The sequence below is a fragment of the Carettochelys insculpta genome, chromosome 2 (genome assembly GCF_033958435.1).
Source record: "Carettochelys insculpta isolate YL-2023 chromosome 2, ASM3395843v1, whole genome shotgun sequence".
In the NCBI taxonomy this organism is placed as follows: Eukaryota; Metazoa; Chordata; order Testudines; family Carettochelyidae; genus Carettochelys; species Carettochelys insculpta.
In genome coordinates, this window is record NC_134138.1 from 127,201,343 (window position 1) to 127,221,071 (window position 19,729).

The window sequence follows — 19,729 nt, forward strand, 5'->3', positions numbered from 1 at the left end:
CTCTGCTCTTGCCCCTGATCCCCAGCGAGAATTACAGCCACAGGACAATTTCATTATCAACTACTCTTTCCAACGTTTCTCAGGGTAAAGTTCTCTTCAGCTTTTCTTTCTGCTGATTGCAGTGACTGGTTTTGCCCTAGCCTGATGTTTAGCATATTAGCACTGGCAATGGTGTAAATCTGTTACATAAATGTATTCCTCAGTTAGCCCCAGGCTTACCATCTTGACTACATCTACTAGAGACTGTTATCAGAAGAGACAGTTTGGTCCAGCTGCTGTAGACGGACCTGGAAATCAGCAGAGCTAGGCTGTATTCCCAGCTCTGCTATTGGCTAGCTGCATAAGGGTGGGCAAAGCATTTTACCTGCTTCTCTCCTCACCCTTACAATCCCCCGCCCCCCATTGTCTGTGCTGTCTATTCAAATTGAAAGCTCGCAGGGGGGACATTGTCTCCCAACGCTGCATGTCACAATGGGTTCCTGATCTCAGTTGAACCTCAGTCAATACAAGTAAATAAACATCATCTCTGACAGTATCACTCAGAAGTTGGGTCCGATAGTAATCACAACACTGACTAAATTGCTTGTGGTTCCACCTCTTATAGGGCATCTCCTGTGACAGGGGACCAATCCTTGTGCTCAGTTCATCCTGGCACATAACATGATCTGCGTAAGCTGTCAGGAAATCTCATTTTGCCATCAGTGCTCTCATCAGACTGGTGTAAGAGCCAGACAAAATCTGGCCCTAGATAGAGACTAGAACGAACACAAAAATGTGTCATGAGTCTTACACCTTACACACCTGCTCCCGAGAGATTTTTCACCCAGTTTGTCAGAGGTTCAGCTAGTTCTGAAAAGTTGAACACATCAGAACTCTAAAAGCGGTTTGGTTTGCATGTCGGAAATTGTCCTGGAGGTGGTTTCAAAGCAAGTTTATATGTGCTCTACTCAAAAGTAAGTTTAAGACAAGTCTCCTCCTGCCAGCTAAGCCCTAACCTGCAGCTAAACATTGTTTACACGTAGCACAAGGTAGGCGATGCAAATATCGTGGTGGGGGGAACCAAACACAAACCTTTATCAGCATGACATGGGAGTAAAATGAAAATTCCTTCTGAGGCAGCTCTGTCCGTCCTTGTACTCTTGAATTTGTCACTTCCCTTGGATCATGGTGTTTTTTCACACTGACCAAAATACAAGCAGCCCCACTGCAAGCTGACCAGCATGTGCAATGTTTCCATTCAAGTGCAAAGAACCCATCCATCCATCTCTTCTTATTTGCAGATAATGCACTAAATCAAAGTTACAAAAGATATACTGGCTCACCCAATTGATATTTGCGGGACAATGGCAGCATTCTACCCCATGGCACATCTACCTCTGTCTGTCAGTGGTATTTCTAGAGCAGCCTTTATCATAACATTTGAAAGCCAGATACTAGCATTTTTGCCTGAACTCCCATTTAGATTCAAATATATCCATTGGAAGGAGCATCCATCACTTCCCTTGTGAGACTATGTAGCATCTTAAGAGTATACAAGTGCTAGAATCTTAGAACTGGAAGAAGGGGTGAAAGTAACAAGTTTCTTACAGTTACTGTTGTATTTCACACACGTGGGCATGCACGGAGGTGGCTCAGGGCAGGGGAATGGGGGAATATGTGACTTGACAGCATCTGTAAAAAAAAAGGAAGTGTAGGGTGGTGTGGGGGACTCAAGGCAGTGGGAGAGGATGTGCGCGGGAAGTGCAGGAGGTAGGGGTGGAGGTGAGAGGACAGGGTCAGGGCAGAGGTTTGGGGCTCAGGACAGTGGGCTGCAGAGTGTGGGGACTGCAGGCGTCAGGGCTGACAGAGTTCAGGAGTCAAGGCAAGAAGCTGGGAGTGTGGCAGTTTCAGAGCAGGGAGGAACAGGGGGCGCAGGAGCCAGGGTTGTGGCTGAGGAGGGGCTCAGGGTAGATGGCTGGAGGGAGGGAGCTCCAGGCAGAGGGATTGAGGGTACAACAAGAGTCAGGACATGGGGGTGAGGGTATGTGGGAACTCAGAACAGGGGGCTGGGGTACCTAGGGGAAAGCATAGAGGAGCTGCAGCTACATATACCTCCAGGATGATACTCGTCTCCTTCCCCTGATCATCAGAGAGTGAGGGCAAAGTGCACAGCACCATGAAGTACTCTTCTGCCCCTGCCCTCAGCAGTCAGCAGTGAGAGGAATGACACAAGCTTCAAACTTTCCTCTCCCCCACCTCCCCGATCACCAGGGGATGTGACAGAAAAGCAGCAGGGCTCCCCCTCCCTTCCTGGTGACAAGGGGCATGTCTCCCACTCGCTGACTTACTCCTCTGGGTAGCTCTTAGTCCTCTTCCATTGGGGCCATGGGAGCAGAGGGGCTGCTCTTCTCCAAATAAGGCTTCTCAGCCATTAGTGGTGCCAGGAGATGCAGGGCCCAGCACTCGCTGCTGCTGGAGTAAAACTCCTTAATTATATTTCATCATTAGGAGCAGGGGGCTGGAACGCCAACAGCAGCCCTCACAGCGGCCACATCAGCCAGCGTGCAAGTGGCTGCTGAAGCTGTGGTGGAAGGAGTTGCTTTGGGGCAGTGATTTTGTGGTGGGGGGATCTGAGCGAGAGGTAGGAAGTATGGTGGTGAAGGAAAGGCTATTCTGGGGGGGGGAGGAGCTGAGCTGAGGAGTGCTAGGGAAACATGGTTGGGGTTGGCAATGTTGTGCTATAGCGCCTGAGGGGGAGGCCTACTCTGTGGGGAGAAGCTAGGCGGGAGCTGCTAAGTACAAGCAAGTGAAAACCTTCCGGCCACTGGGTTCAGTGTGTCTACACAGAGTACAAAGTTGGCCAGAAAAAGGCCCCAAAGAGTAAATTTCTATGAGCTGCGTGCAGGGAAGACAACACACTTGGCCAGCCCTGGGGAAGGTCATGGGGGTGGGGGGATGGGCAGCTGCACGCTTCCAGAAGGGGTCAGGCCTTGGGCGGAAGGGATGGGGCTGAGGGTAGCCAGCCCTCAGAGCTTCCAGGACTACGGCACTCTGCAGTTGCACCTGCCCCCCCACATCCACACACCCTAGTCAGCTCTCAGAGCTGTCTGTAGCTGCTGTGCCAGGCCTGGGGCAATTGCCCCCTTTCCCTGCCATCTCCACCTCCTCGCCCCCGCCCACCCCCCCCCGCTTCAGTGGGCCTGGCTGCTTGTGTTTGCTCCCTCTTCAGATACTGCCCTTCAGCTTGCATTAGCCACAGCCACCATTAGGTCCTCTGGCACCTTGGGGCTGCTGCTACCTAGTGATGGGGGAAAGGAAACAGACAACATATAAAAGGGAAACACTCCTCCTAGAAAATCTGCCCCAGATGGTGGGAATGTGGCCAGGCAGAAGCCGCCCCTAACAATTGAGTGTCCTGGGCAGGTATCTATGTAGCTTACCTCTGTGTTGGCAGCAGGCCCCCCTCACCCTTGGGTGAAGATACCCCTCTAACCTAGAGAGTCAGGAGTGTATTATACACCCCTATTGGGGGCTGTGTCCACAGTCAGACATTTTAGGTGAAGCCATTTCAGTTCTGAGGCTCCAGGGTCCACGCTGCAGTGTGTTAGCCATGTTAGCAACATCCACACTCCTACTGAGCTGAACCAGAGATCAAACTCTTGCCCAGGCAGGTGGGGGGGCTGACAGACTCCCACCCTCCCTTGGCCTCCTCCCTCGCACCTGGCGTGGTGCGGGCAGCGCTGTGTGGGGAGCCCCAGGCAGAGGTGGGGCTGGGAAGGAAAGGCTGACGCCACAAGGGCTCTGGTTTGCTTGGACAGCTCCCTTATGACAAGAGGGGGCTTCTGAGGAGCTGGCCAGAGCAGGACCCACAACCACCTCTGTTTGCCCAGGCCCCAACTCTGATCTGCCTCAAGCCCCAGCCAGGGCTCTAACACAGCAGGAACGACGACAAGAAATCCTCTGGCACCTTATAGACTAACAGAATTTTTGGAGCATGAGCTTTCTTGGGCAAAGACCCGCTCGGTCAGATGCGCGTGATGGCGCGGGTCTGGTGCCCGCCAAGGGTTATGCTCTGATAAATCTGCTGGTCTGTTAGGTGCCTCGGGACTTCTGGTCCTTTTGGGGGATACAGACTCAGACGCGACCCCTCTGACACGTGCCAGCGGGGAGGGAAAAGGCAGGGGGAGGCAGGCCCCGCTCCCCCTCCGGATTCAGGGCAGGCAGCCGGGCAGGGACTAAGCAGCTCCGCAGCCCTCCGCCTCTCCTCCAGGTGACGTGAGAGGGGAGGGGTGAGGGGAGACGGCTGCATCCTCCGCCCACTCCTCACTGCAGGAGCCAACCCGGACGGACCCGGCCAACGGCGCTGCTGCAGAGCGGGGGAGGCGGGCGAGGGGGGTTTCTGCGGTGCTCTCCCCACCCACGCAGGGAGCGGGGGCGGCAGAGGGGGGACTCCACCACGGACTGCGCTCCTGCAGGCCCCCTGGCCTCGCCCGGCCCCAAACGGGGCCAGATCGCTCGCTCCGCTCCTGTTGCTCGGCGGGGCAGCTGGCCGGCTGGGCAGCCGCGGGTCTCGGACCGCAGGCACCTCTCCCGCGGGGTGGCCGGTGCTCACCCCCGCTCTCCCGGCCGCGCCTGGCTGAACAGAGACGCCGGTCGGCTCGGGCTTTAGGCCGGCAGTCCCCCCTCCCCCAGCCCCCGGCAGCCCCTGTGGTCCGGATGGGCCAGTTGCAGCCCCGTCCGTTATGTAACAAGGCAGCAATGCAGCTGCCCCGAGCCAGACCGCAGCCGGGGTGTGTCTCCTGCTCCAGCCCCGGAGCGAGCCCGCCCGGGGTGGGGCGATCACCTGGAGAGAGCGTTCCAAAATCATGGGGTGGGGTGGGGGTCAGCCCTTCCCGAGGTACCAGTGGTGTCCCTGCCGTGCAGAGCCAGGCCCATGCGGCCGGGTTAGTTACATGCCCGGGAGGGATGGAGCGTAGTATCAGGCTGGGTCTCAGCACCCAAGAGCCAAGCCCCCCACCACACACACACTCGCTCTCGCTGTCACACACACACACTATCTCACACATACACCAGGGCTGTGTCTGTCTGTCTCTCTCTCTCTCTCTCTCTGTCACACACACACACACACACACACACACAAGGGCTGTGTGTGGCTCTCCAGGCCCGGGCCCGCTCTGCAATCTGAGGCCACGCCAAGCAGGCCGGCCTCCCTCGACTGGCACCGCGCCGAGGGGTGTCCGGCGGGGAGCGGGGCGCAGCTGGTTAGTGGGGAGGCAGGAGGCGGGGGGCCAGGCGCACCCCGGCCTTAGCAAGCGTTGCCGTGCCTGGCGGGGGCTGGCTGCAGTGGCTGGCCGGGGGACGCGCTCCTAGCGGTGGCAGGCGCTCCTCCCTCTGGGGGGGGCATTGATTTGTTTGGGGGGCTCCTGCGCGCGCGTGGAGAATCCCCCCAAGTCCCCCGGGGTGCCCCCGGCCCACGGGCCGGCAGGCGGGGCTGAGGCCGGCCGGGAGCGGGCGGCAGCCAGGCGGGGATGCCTCTAATGGCGTTTCTCTTCCAAGGTGTGCCCAGAAAAAACCTCCCCAGCCCGTCCGTGTCATCCCCCCACGTCAGGGCTGGGGGTGGGCGCGAGGCTGAACTTCCCCCGCCCCCTGCTCGCAGAGTGAAGCTTCCCCAGCTCGCCCGTCCCTCGGCTGCTCCGCTCCCTCCTTCTCCGGCTCCCCCTCGGCTGCGCAGTCTGGGCGGCCGGCCGCCGGCCGGCGATGCCCGCTTCCCCGCCGCGTCCCCCGGGTCCCACGGTAATTCTCTAAAGAGCTGCGGCCGCCAATGGTTGGACTCACTGGAGGATGGGAGTGACGGCGAGCGGCAGCTGCAGGTCTCTGCTCCTGGCTGTCCAGATAGGTAAGCGGGGCTTCTCCGGGGCGTTGCACCAGAGCCCGGGGGAACCGAACCGAGGGGCTACGTGGCCCGGCACCATCGCTTTGGTTCGGGGAGAAGGGAGCAGGCGAGGCCCCCCTCGCTCACCTGCTTGGGTGGCATTGGCGTGGTCCTTCCAGGCGAGCCCCTGTGCCTCTCCCTAGCTCTCTGCCCCCGACAGTTCGGGGCTCCCAGGCCACGGCGTTAATTTCTTCCCCGGGGGGCGAAGGGATGGCGCGGGGCGGGGAAGCAGCCAAATGGCTAAGGGAGAGGGCTAGCCGGAAAGTTTGTGTGCAGGGCGGCAGGGACGTGCCGAGGCGCCGCACTGCTGTATTTGGGGGTTTCAGGGCTCCCCCAGCTGCGGGGACTTTTTCTGAAGTACGGGAGTGAAATAAAACCAAAATCTAAAGCTTGTTGCCTGAGCATGAAGTGTGTGTCAGCTCACAGAGCCGCTGGCACCAAAGCACCAGTGCAAAAAACCTATTCGTTGGGAAAGGAGTCGGGCAAAAGAGCACTGGTTTCCCTGCGTCCTGCTTTGGGTGTGTGTGTGATTATATATTGTATTGTATGTATATGCCCAGATAGATAGACAGATAGACAGATAGATAGATAGCTTTTTGTGTGCGTGTGTGTAGATATATATTTCTTCTTCCTGCATCCTGGTTTGTGTTTGTGTTTGTGCAGATACAGGTATATTTCTTCTTCCTGTTGCTTTGCATTTTATTGCCGCTGAGGTCTGTTTATTTATTGAGTTGGTTTTACTTCCTATTTCGTACGACAATATTTTCACGGTTACGAACATTAAAACAGTTTTGGAGTTAGCAAACCTTTTGATTCCGCATAAAGGACTAGCAACCAAAAACCCAAGAGAAATCCCTTTGCATGATCCGAAATTGATCTCGGAGGAGCGAATAACGGAAGCGCCTCTTTCATCGATACATTGGCGGGTTACAAGCGACCCCCCTGAAAAGGTTTTCTGCAGAGGAATTCTGTCATAAGAAAGCCGTTTGGTTTTGCTGTTTAAAAAGCCTCTCGCTCTGTCGCGCTCCTCGCTGGCGGATCTCTGCAGCATTGGGGAGGGGGGAGAGGAAAGGGGGGGAAAAACAGCAAAACGAGATGAAAATAAATTTCGCATCGATGGGGGGAGGGGAGGGAAACCCAAGAGAGGAAATAGAGAACTTGGGACAATGGGGCTGGAACGTGCAAACCTCAACATTCGTGTCATTGTTTCAAACGATCGGAATCCTGTGCAAAGCTTCCGACCGCTTTGCCCAGCTGTTTCAGCCCACCCCGCTTATTGCGACCCGCGTTGCTTCTTTTTTTCTTTCTTTCTTTTTTTACCGACGTGTTTCTTCGGAGGAGAGCGTGAGGCTGGGACATTTTACCAAGCGAGCCATTTATCCCCGTGAATTGAAAACGCCTTGGCGCTGCGCTTGCACCGGATTGCTCGCAAACGTGCAGCGGTTGGGAGAGGTGCGGTTAAAAGGCTACGGAAGAACTCGAATATTGCGAAGATGGTGGTGGTGGGGGCGGTGTGTGATGACTAGTGGTGATGTGTCGGATCTGACAGGGCTTTAGTGCGCTCCGCGGGGTGCATTGCTAGTTTGAAATAAGGAGCCATTTCTGTTGTGTTAGGCGAGTGAACGCCGCAGAGAGGCCAGACCTGCTTTTCTCCCGGCGGGTGAATTACCAAAGCTTCCGCGGGACGTGGGATTTGTTGCATTAGTTTGGTGCCCCCCCCACACACACATACAAGATGGATGTCCGTCTTTGCGCCAGTGCCTGGCTCCTTGCACGGTCATGGCTGGAAGGTGTCCGAGCCCAGGGCCGTTTCGCCAAGAAATGTGGCCGAGGGAGGGGAGAGGAGGCGGCGCGAGCCTGGCGGCGCGGGGGGGGGTACAGTGAGACCCCTGGCTCGGGGGCTAGACGGGGCTAGGGACCGCGCTAAATACGCAGAGGAAGCGGTAGAAGGAAGGGCTGCGGATATGCTCGCCGGGGAGCGGATCCTTTCGCCCTGCCGCGCTGCAGATGGGGCTGCGCTTCCCTCCCGCTGGGACTGGTGGGGGAGCCGGCGCGGCCGAGGGCGAGAGAAATCCCATTGTTGTTGAGCTCGGGAGAAGCCCGGGCTCGTGGGCCGAGGCAGCCTGGCCCGCCTGCGCCCCGGGAAGGCCTTGCCTGCCAGGCAGGGCCACGGCACCTGGGCTTTTGCCCGGCGCCCGCCGCAGCTCCGCGCTCCGGGACAGAGCACTGCGGAGCCCGCGTTTCAAGAGGCGCTTGTGGCACTTTGCCACGGGGGGGGGCTTTTGCCCCCCGGTTCGCTGGCCCGGAGGGAAGGCCTGCGTGGGGCTCTGGGGACCGCCCGCCTCTGCCGTTTGCTCGCAGGCTTTGTCCCGGAGCCAACGTCGGCTGGCGCACAGGCTCCCGCGTGTTTTGACGCGCGGGTGGGCGGCGGCGGGGAGGGGAGTGGTAACTCGGGCAGGTTCAGGATGAATCCCCCGGGGAGGGGGCGGGTGCCGGGGGGGGGCAGAGCTGAAGGAGCCTTTTGGAGCCTGATTTCCCTGGCACTAGTCGCGCCTTAAAATAAGCTGCTCCCTTCCCCCAGCGGCTAGTCCCCGGACCCCCGGCAGGGCGGGTGGAAGATGACAGGTCCCTTTACCGACTTGCCCTCGGTGGCTCCGAGCCACTGCATTGTGGCGGGGCGGGGCGGGGAGCAGCCGAGCGCCCTGGGCTGTGTTGCTCGGGAGGCAGCCAGTGATCAATTAAACCAACAAGCCTCTAATTCCCTTTCATTTGCCGCGGGATTGGTAGGGATCGCCGGCCGTATGCTAGCGAGCCCCAGCCAGGCCGCCAGGCGCTGTAGCTGCCGCTGGTGGGGATTGTTGTCAGCCAGAGGCAGCCACCGCCTGAGTCCCCGCCACGCAGGCGAGCAGGGAGAGAGCAAAGCGCAGCCACCCACCCCTCCGCGCCGCTGCAGCCGGGGGAAGATTTCAGAGCTCCGGATACCTTGAGAGGTGCTCGAAGCAGCAAGGCAGCCTGGCTGCGCCCTGCCTGGCAAGGCCGCTGAGCGCCTCCGCCCGGCGCGGCTTTCGCTGCCAGCAGGAGAGAGAGAGCGGGGCGGGGCACCTGGCCGGCGTGGTGTGTGACTGGAGACGCAGCGGCTCCCTGGCGGACTAGGCTGTAGCTGGACAGTTTTCAGAAACTTCCAGCCCTCCGGGCAGAGCGCGACAGAGGCGAGCTGAGGTGAAGTGAGGGGAACGGGGCTCTCCTGTCTCCACGCCAAACCCTCGTGTCTCCCTCCACACGTCAGCCAGGCTTGGCCACCGACATGGGCAGAGACACACAGGCCGACATGCAAACCTCAGGCGTCTGTCTCGCTCCTATCTAGCTGCGAAACTGTGCCACACGTGAGAGGTCATTTCACATACCCCTAGCCTGGGACTCCGGCTCTCAGGCCAGCGAGGGATTTCACAGGAGGGCATTTTCTCTTTCTTTCTTTCTTTCCTTCCTCCCTCCCTCCCGCCCTCCCTTGTTCTTTCTTTCTTTCCCTTCTCTTCTCTTCCTTCCTTCCTTCCTTCTGGGAGGATCTCAGTATGTGCCAGTTAATAGCACTTTCCAAAAGGTGCAACACAGGCAATATAACCGGGAAACCATTTTAACCGTAGAAGAATTCACGTCTGGTACTAGCGGTTTCGCCCCTAGGACTTTTAATTTCCATCCCGGTTACTGCTGCCATCCATGAGCAAATGCAGGAGCCGTTTCAGTTGCAGCCCCTTGCTTGGCCTGCGAAGGTTTTCCTTTTCCTCTCAGAAAGATTTGCCTTTCCGCAGCTATTTACCAAGGGCCCTGGCATAAGGCGGAGCACTTTGGATGGGGGCCTGGGCGCGCGTGTGCGCGTTGCAAAGTAGAATTTCGCAACAATAAATCGCCTCGGTGGGCAGGAGAGACGGCTGCTGGAAATAGCTGTCAGCACTCGGGGTTGTGCTGGGTCACACGGGAAACGAAATCCCAGCACCCAAAGAGAACGGGGGCGTGAGACTGCGGCGCCCACGAGTCACAGGCTCACCCCTGAGTAGCTGGGACGCTCGCCCGGCTGCTCTTGCCCTCGTGCAAAATGACTCCCCCGTGCTGGTGCAGCTGCTGGAGCAGGAAAGCCGGCGGTTTGTGGGGAGAAGGGGGCCAGGCGGGCGCACGAGAAGGGCAGCTCTCCCAGGCACGGCGCTGATCCCTCCGGCAGGGTGGGGCGGTTGCGGGGAAGGGGGGAGGGCTTACCAGGGAGCTCACAGCCAGGTGGGGGGTGGGCGCTGGAGCGCGTTACTGTCTCGGGAGCTGTCCGGCTGACGTGGTGCTGATCTGTTCCCCAGCGTACCTGGTGCAGGCGGTGAGAGCAGCGGGGAAGTGCGATGCGGTCTTTAGGGGCTTCTCGGACTGCTTGCTCAGGCTGGGCGATAACATGGCCAACTACCCGCAGGACCTGGACGACAAGAGAAACCTCCAAACGATCTGCTCGTAGGTCTTCCTCTTTCCTTCTTATTCCTCCTTCCTGGGGCCGCGTGGGGTGGGCGTTCGCTAGGGTTATGGGGAGGGGAACCCCCATCCACTTGCCCTGCTCTTGGCTGCGGCCAGTGTGTTTCTGGGCGTAACGAGATAGGGCTGGCCCGGAGCTTGCCCAGGCGTCGTTCCCGGGGGTCCCTGCCCTGAGCTGGCCCTGCCGAGCGTCCCAGCTGGACCATAGGGGGCGGGAGGATTTAACCAGTCTCTTTCGCCCCCTGCGTTTGGCTTGTAGCCCCGAGGGGCCCTTCCCAGCTGCGCTGTCCCAGGCCCCAGGCGCGCCCCCCCAGCCTCAGCTAGTGCCAGCAGCCACGCACAGGGGCGGTGGCTTTGATAATGACAAGGGAGGTCCGAAAGCCCGCGGGCGTTTGGCCAAAGGTTTGGGCTGGTCCTGGCTAGTCTCACCAGCCGGGTTTGTTGCTAACGTGGCCGGCAGGGTGCTGGGTTTTGCAAAGCCACGGGCGCTGCCAAGTCTTAGGGCCATAGTTATTCTCCACCGACTGACTCCGGAGGCTTTATTCTTTGCGGGTCGCGTTCGGATTTCCTTCCTCGAGCCCAAACAACACGAGTACAGGGGATCAGAATCCCGGCCCGGAATTAAACAATGCAAATTAAGATAACCACAATGCCATCGAGTGTGCAGGGAAATAACAACACACGAGGACCCCTTGACCCCTGAGTAGGGGGGCGTCTTTCCGCACGATCAGGCCGACCTGCTCCGTTTTATGTGCAGAGAACTAAGAGCAGGTCGCAGTATTAGGTGCGACTCAGGCTCTAGTCTGCAAGGGAGCTGGCGCTGGAATGATCTCTGCGGGGTGGGACCAGGGGTGGTTTCTCTGCCAAACTTTTCACCCCCAAGGAAGGACCGGGAGGGCAGTTTGTAAGCACCCCTGAGCACTTGCAGAGTTTTGCTTACGGAGTAGGGCCGGGGACGCTCCAGTGTTTAAGGCAATGGGGGGGGGGGGTCTGGACAGATTTCGCCCACATTTTTATAAATAAAGCGTTGCCTCAGTTCCTGACTCCTGAGGACACGCCAAGGTTGTTGGGGAGAATCGTAGGAGGAAACAGCTCATGGCTCCGTTTCCAAGATCTAACCGTGAAGGGGCTCTTGAAATGTCGGGCGCACCCTCTGCATTTTAATTGAAATTAAAAAAAAAAAAAAGCCAGAAATCCCTTGATCGGATTTCCAACTGCCGGTGTCGTGCAGAGTCGGGGACTACCAGGCAAAAGGAGCCAGGTGTAGAAGCCCAGCCGGTGTCACAGGCGTGCTTTGAAATGTAATAAATAAAAGAATACGTTAATTAATCAATCAAAAATCAATTGAAATCAATAAAACAATGAAAGAAACCGAAAACAATGCCCATCAAACGGAAACGCTTTTTTTTTTAAATCAGGACACGCTCACCTAAAGGACAATGCTGTGAAACTCCCGGGGGCTTTGTTTTTTCTATATATATATATATATATATATATATATATATATATATATATGTCTTTCTGAGCCACGCCTGGGCTATTTGCAGCCTCCAGGATACCGGTCGGTGGCCTTAGTGGCCCACCGCCATGTGCCCGCTGTGCTAGAAGTCGGTCAGTAACGGCGCAGTCCAGGTCGCTGCTTGTCCAGTGCCACTGGCCTGTGGCGGATTTCTGCCGCTCCCCTTTCTTCACTCCCCTCTGTGTTTTGCAAGAAGATGGAGGGAGATTTAATTTGCCTTTGGGAGATGCAATTACCGCAGAAATACTGCAGGAGAGGCACACTCCCAGCCGTCTTGCCGTCTCGCTAGCTCGTTATTTATTACAAATGTAGCAAACAGAGGGGGATCTACAACCCGTGTCGAGTGCTCATAAATTCGAGTCTGCGGGACTGCTCAAAAACACAGCAAACCGGGAGCCTGCCTGGGGGAAAGTACAGAGCAGTCACACTGATTTTAGAGCGCCTCGACTTCTGCACGGAGGTCTGCCAGTCTCCTCTGAGACGGGACATAATCCCAGGGGTCGGTCCCGGGTGGCGTTTAGATTTACCCTTGAAATCTGGTCTGGTTTGAGTGAGAACAGCGGGACAGCACCAAAGGGATATTGAAAACATTTCGGGGCGAGGAGGCAACTTATTATTCTAAACAGGCTCCCAGCCTGTGGCTTCACAGAAACCCCAGGAGTCCCGTAGCACCACAAAGACTAACCGTTTATTAACAATCAGCTAATTAATAAAATGGTTCGTCTTTAAAGTTCTGCAGGACGCCTGGGCTTTTTGTTGTTTTGGTTTGGTTTGTGGGGGTTTTTTTAATTATGCTAAACGCTGAGTGATCCCGGATCTAGTCCAAACCCCGCGGAAATCACTGGGCAGGGTTCCCTTTGGGTCTTCTTTGGCTCTGCTCACGATTCTGCAATTTCCGAATCAGTGGCCCAGCGCCTGATCCAACGCCGCTGGACACCGCAGCGAGGTGGCTGGTTTTTCCATCCAGCTGCGGCTGGATCCCGCACTCTCCGAAGTCGGTGGACGATTTCTCTTTAGGTTCTTTCGACTGTGGCCGAGGCTACCCTTGCGGAAGACTTCAAATAAAAGCTCCCCGCACAACCGTAGGGTTCAGACGCACAAGCCAGTAACACCCATCACGCTAGGTCATAACTACATGCGGCCGCAATGGTCTTGCCAGCTGAGCAGCAACCTCCTCAATAATGTCCTGGCGTTAAGGAAGGCTAATGACAGGCACCTTGCTTTGCCGTGGTTCTGTCCCCCCTTGCAGGGGGGGGGGGAGTCAGCTGTCCCCCGCATGCAAAAGGCACACGTCCCGCCCGGGCCTGGCATTGCTGGACCTAGGGGCTGGAGCCTCACCGCCCTCCCTTAAAACGGCAGCGATTTCCTTTCGGACACTCCCTGGGCCTGGCAGCGCGCCCCCGGGTTGAGGCGAAGGAAGCCAGCTGGGAGCGGCTTGGCCGGCCCCGGCTTGAGCATATCCCGCGGCAGCCCCAAACTTGAGCCAGTGGACGAGGGGTTGACCCCGCGCCCAGAGCAATCAGCGGCCCCCGGGCGCCGCTGGCTGACCTGGGGTAAGAGCAGCGCCCCAGCGCAGAGCTGCGGCCGCGAAGCTCCAGCTGCTGCGGGCGCGCGCCCCCAGCTGCCCCCGCGCGTGTCGATTTCAGGCGCCGGGGTGTTTGTTGGAGAGCCCGCTGGGGGCTCAGGTAGGGCAGCGGTCCCACCCCGGCAGCTCTGGGCCGGGCGGGCTCAGGCGTGGGGGTGGGGGTGTCTGTGAAACGTTGTTGCCCCCGCCTTGTGCCTGCAGCGAGTGACCTGGCGCTTGTCCCCTGTCTTTGCTCCTTCCCCAGGTACTGGGATGACTTCCACTCCTGCACCCTCACCGCCCTCACGGATTGCCAGGAAGGCGCGACAGATCTTTGGGAAAAACTGAAAAGGGAATCCAAAAACCTCGATTTTCAAGGCAGCTTATTTGAACTATGCGGGGGAAGCAACGGGTCGGCTCCTTCCCTCCTGCTCCCTGCCTGGCCCTGGCTCCTGCTGGCTCTCTCTGCAGCTTTACTGACCTGGTTCTCCTTCTAGGAGGTCTCTCCTGGTAGACCACACCTCCCCACCCCCACACACTCTCCATATCCTGGATTTCTAGAGGAAGTGTCTACCCCTTTCGATGGGGGCGTTGTGATTCTCTGTGATGATTGCAGCATCCATCTAGGAGCGTGGAAACGTTCTCTCTTTATTTTGTGTTTGAGTGGCCAAATGTTACCAAACCACGAGCAACAAACAGCCAAAATCGGACCTCAGCTTTAGTATCTCTTCAGCTAAGCAAAGCAAACTGGAGCCCTCTGTGCAAAAGAATCTCAGGAACGGCTTTGGGCCACCTAATATGAATAATCGTAATAAATAATCCTACTAACAACAGCAACAGAAAGATGGGCTCCTCCTACGATGGGCAAGAAAACCGCTGAGTTGAGGGGGGAAAGGCGCTGGAAATGAATCCAGGAGATACCCACGTGTGAAGCATACGGTGAATAACTCACAATCGCTCATCTTTCCTCCACAGTCTCCTGTTTTTGGTCATTCCACTGCAAAAAGAAATGGCCTCGAAGGGTGGGAAAGAAAGAACGAAAGGGATCTGAACGGATTGAATGCTGCTAAGATTGCCGGGCGTTTGGCTTTACGTGGTGTTGTCAAGGCATCTTTCCGAGTTCACTGCCTTTAATTTCCCCCCTCCTCCTCTCTTGTTTTAGATGTTACACGTACAATAAAATACCTGAATATCCAACAGTATAGATCACAGAAAGGGGGCTTAAATGTAAACCTAAAAATACAGCATAACGATTTTGACAAAAAGAGAACCTGGATTTTAAAAGAGAAGATGTAATTTAAAAAAAGAGTTTATTATAAAGCCAATTCAGCAAAAAACAAAAACAAAAAAAACACAACCATTTGCTACCGGTATAGAAAGAAGTATAAAATAAAAAGTATTGTTTGAAACGAGGGTGAGGTTGTGTTCGTAAAATCCGCATTGGCCTGGGTCTATTTGACTGGACGGGCTTTGTGATATCGCCAGCTCGGGGTGGAAATAAGTGTAGCATTGCTAACCTGATTAACGTGGCCATTGGCGGGGGAAACCAGCTGGCAATGTCTCCCTAAAAGAGCACACGCAACTCCTTCGCTAAAACGTGTACCTCAGCTGCAGGGGCTGGTTACACCCGGGACCGGCTACGGTGCCTGCCTGATCCCACTGGGAGCCCGCCCTGCTTTGCTCTCACGTCTAGGTCGTCCGCTGCATTTTCGGCAACGATCACAAACCCGCTCCCCTTATCCTGCCCTTTAGTCACAGGCTGGCGGCTGGCGTTGCGGGCGACCTATTTACAGCTGTGTTCTCCGCGCAGTAGCGGGTGGGTTTTGCATTTAAAGCTCCCCCTTTTGCAGAAAAGGGGCGAGAAAGCAGCCGGCGTTAAGATGCTGCAAAGGAGGGACAGAAAGCGGCTGCCTGGGCTCAGATGAGCCCTTTCATAATTAATAAGCCAGCTCAGCTGAAATAGCCAGGAGACTGGGCCCTATTGATTTAGCAGCAGAAGCGGCTATAACCTGGTCTATTTATAGGCGCGGGCCGCCTTAGCGGAGCAGGAAACCTCCAGGGGCGAACACAACCTTTCCAGCTCGAGTCCGGCGCAGAGGGAGGGCGCGAAGCGTAAGGGTGATGCTGCCCTTGCGGCCAGGCCCGCCGTGTAGTTACTCGCTGGGGGAGGGGGTTGCCACCACCCCTCCTCCCTCCGCGCCCGCCCCCGGGGCTGCACCAGGTCGGGAATGGGACGCGCGAGCAATCGGCGGCGGAGCGGCTCATAAATCGCGCCGCGGCTGGCGAGCCCCAGCTGCATCTCCCAAACGGGCTGGGGCCCAGCAACAAATGGGCCCGGCCCTGCAGCCGCCCCGGGCACGGCAGGCCGGGAGGGGTTTTAATGACCAAATGCGGCATGGGGGGGGTCCCACCTCGGCGGCGCCCAGCCCGGCTGTGGCGGGCGTTCCCCGCGGGGATGGGCACCGGCAGGCGGGTGAGGGGGCGCAAAGCGGGGTCTGAGCAGGGCCAGGGGACGAGGCGGCGGGAGGGCGGGGCGGGGCGGTCCCGCCCGGCTGTGCCAGCCACGCGCGGCCCCCCAGCGCCGAGCCCGCCGTGCGTTCAGGGCGGGCCGCAGCGCGCCGCACTCCGGGCACCTTTGGCTGAGTAGGGAGCGGGGTGGGGAGTTTCCCTGCTAGTGAGGGGATCCGCCTCCGCCAGGAGCTAAACCCTGCGGGAGTCACACGGGGGCAACGCCCGTCAGCTGTAGCAGCGCCTCCGCCTGCCTAGCCGGGGCGGGGTGGGGTCGTGCGGCTCTCCTTTAAACCCCCTCCTCCGATCGGCCGCACCAGCAACGCTCCCGCCGCTGGACGCTGGGTGGGTGTGTGAGAGTCAGAGAGAGACGGGGGTGTTTGTGAGAGAGAGCGTGTGAGAGAGACGGTGTGTGTGTGTGTGAGAGAGAGAGAGAGAGGGAGAGAGAATTTGAGAGACTGTGTTTGTGACAGAGAGTGTGTGACAGCGTGTGAGAGAGACGGAGTGTGTGTTTCTGTGTGAAAGAGTGTGAGACGGTGTGTGTGAGACAGTGTGTGTGAGAGAGAGAGGGAGAGACAATGAGAGACAGTGTGTGTTTGTGAGAGAGTGTGAGAGAGATGGAGTGTGTGTTTCTGTGTGAAAGAGTGTGAGACTGTGTGTTTGTGTGAGACAGTGAGTGTGTTTGTATGTGTGTGAGAGAGAGTGGGAGTTTGAGAGAGTGTGTGAGACAGTGAGACTGTGTGTGAGAGAGGGAGTGAGAGTGTGTGAGAAAGTGTGAGAGAGATGGAGTGTGTGTAAGACTGTGCGAGAGAGAGAGAATGTGTGAGAGAGTGTGTGGGGGACAGTGTGTGTGTGTGAGACAGACGTAGTGTGTGAGAGAGTGTGTGTGACAGTGTCAGAGTGAGAGTGTGTGAGACAGTGTGTGTGTGAGAGAGGGGGTGAGAGTGGCTGTGAGAGGGAGTGTGCGTGAGACAGTAAGAGACAAGTGTGTGTGTGAGAGAGAGAGAGAGAGGAACAGACAGAGGAGTTCTACCTGAGTCAGGATGGCAGAACCGACTCCCAAAGGTGTGTCCTTCTACCACAGAGCTAGAAATGAAATCTGAACTAAAAAGACTTCTATTTCGTTGCTTTTGGTGCCATTTTTTAAGGCGGAGTGGCTGACCTCTTTAAAGGAACGGCAGGAACTTTGGGAAGGGGCCCTCAGTCGTGGATATTTTCGAATTGGAATGAATAATACATAATCTCTCTATAGTTAGCAAATACGCAAAGTAGTTCTGCAGGGCGACGAAAAGGCAGCCAGAGAGGGCTGGTGAAACAATCAGAAGTCTTTTTGAAGTGACTGGCTGAGCTGGTGGGTTAGTTCATTTGAATGGGTTCCCCCCCACCTCTCCTGGGATATTGCAAATTGTTTCGATTTTCATATAAATCTTCTTAGAATTTTCGAAGGGAAAGGGTTTGCTGAATAGAAACCAAATCTCCCGGGAAAGCTCCCATTCCGGTGTTAGTCCAAACGCAACCAGCATGCAGATGTGCCTTGCTAATTGACAAAAGCCTGTTCTCAGAAATCACTGTCTAACGACTGGGTAATTCCTGGCAATGAGTTGAACAAGGATGCATATGTTATACATAAAGCTACATTGCCTCGCCTATATCTACTTTAGATACAAAGAAAGCGGGTTATAAATAATGACTTACCCCGCTTTCTTTTCTACAAATATATAACCCTCCCACACAACCTTCTGCCTGAGAGGAGAAACAGCCCACATCAGAGGGAGCGGACTGCAAAATAAGCTCTTAAAGAGACACCAAAGTAATCCACCAAAGTAGCACGGAATAAGGAATGGGTGTTTTTTTTTAATGACCACATAATTGTTCTTTCAAAATGGGACCTTTCCGCTACTGAACCCATTGGAAGGTTTGATACTGATTTCATTAGGAGCAAGATCTGCCTCTAACTTCCAGCCTGGAGGGGTTCATTTGTTTTCCACTTAAAGACAAGTCCAGGTGCAAAATACAGTAACTCCCCCCACTGCCTCCCTCTGATTTTCCAGGGCTGTAGCTGGGAATTACTCTACTCGAAGTAACTGCTAACAGTTAAAGGGTACAAATGAGGAAGGAAGGAGTTTGAAAAATGAACTAGAAACAGGCTTTTTGAGAGCGAGAGAGAAAGAGAGAGAGAGAGTGACCGAGTGATTGAGAGAAATACTTAAGCTTCCAGCTCTGTCACTGTCTTGAAGATTAGAGGAATAACAGCAGAACTGGATTTCAGTCCCTTGGTGGTTCTTATTGTGGCTATTTATTATTTGTACTGTAGCAGCACCTGCATTTACTTCAGTGGTTTGCTCCACAAAGATTCTGTTAATTTCTTTAAAAAAACAAAAATCCCTGAAGATTAGGAGGTGGGAACTGGGTATATTTGTCACATTAAAGTATAAGTATTTTACATATGTGTTAACAAATCAGGTCTGGATTCATTTAGTTACTGATCGCTCATCAAAACATGTCTACTGATACCCTGACTCTGTGGGGCTTCAGCAAGCACAATATAGTCTTAAATCCTGGTGGCAGAGCTGAAGCCCTTTGAGGCTACCTGTACAAACAGAGTGGGAGTTATTTCCGGATACTGCGGTGTCCCAAAATATCTGTCCTGCGTCTATGCAATACACCTGTCATTTTGAAATGTTTTTCAGAATAACGGGCACTGTATTTCAACATCCCTGTACACCTCATTGCAGGTGGAGTAAGAGATGCCTTGAAACAGCACTTTATTTCAATATGTGGTGCCATTTAGACAGAGCCACGTGGCAAAGTAGCCTATTTCAAAATTGACTCCAAATAAGCTATACAATCTGCATAGCACAAATTGTGTAGCTTATTTTGGCTATGGTTACACCAGAGAGCTTGGTCAACAAAAGTCACTGTTGGACAGTGCTTTTTTTCTAAAAATAAAAAAAAAAAGGGTGCCAGAACTAGTCTGATGGTTCCTCATAGGGGTTAGGGTGCTCAACTTTAATGCCCTGGTCTCTGCACTCCTTCCAGGCGGCAGAGGCTCCTGCCCCGGACCCTGCTCTGCTGCAGAATCAGTGGGCAGGGGGCTCCTGCCCAGGTCCTGCCCATGCTGCTGTGTGACTGGTGGAGGCTCCTGCCCAAGTCCTGTCTTGTCCCTGTGCTGCTTTGGGACCAGCAGTGAAAATTTTTCTGGTATTCTAATGGGAAAAGGTGCTGGAATTCTGTTCCAGTGCATTCTGCCAAAAAAAGAAAAAAAAAAGACTTGCTGTTGGAAGAGATTTCCTGACAAAACTTCTGTTGACAGTGTGGCCACACACAAAAGCCATTGGGAAGAGCGCTCTGTTCTGTCGACACAACAGCCGGACTGCCCGGCTGCTGTCTTGACAAAACAGACACCTGATAGCACAGCAGACAGGGCTACCCATTGTTCTGGATGCCCCCGCCCCATCCTCCAGAGCATCCATACAGCTTTTTTGTCAACAGAATCTGTGGATACCAGCATTATGCCTCCTGGCTAAGGGCAGAAGGGTGCTGGCAAAAGTGCTCTGTTTTTGTCAACAAACGGTCTACAAAATGCAGTTTGTGTTTGAGAACAACAATGAAGTGGGTCTTTGCCCGCGAAAGCTTATGCTCCAAAATATCTCTTAGTCTATAAGGTGTCACAAGACTTCTTGTTGTTCTTGAAGCTACAGACTAACATGGCTACCTCTCTGAT

At 55.6% G+C, this 19,729-nt stretch overlaps 1 protein-coding gene across 1 annotated transcript; it reads left to right on the forward strand.

Annotated features, from left to right (window-relative positions):
• Positions 1-5,820: 5,820 nt before the first annotated feature.
• Positions 5,821-13,994, forward strand: NRN1 (neuritin 1). The gene is made up of 3 exons (XM_074985921.1): positions 5,821-5,875; positions 10,252-10,396; positions 13,763-13,994. The coding sequence occupies exons 1-3, from the start codon at positions 5,821-5,823 to the stop codon at positions 13,992-13,994; spliced, it is 432 nt and encodes a 143-aa protein (XP_074842022.1).
• Positions 13,995-19,729: the final 5,735 nt, after the last annotated feature.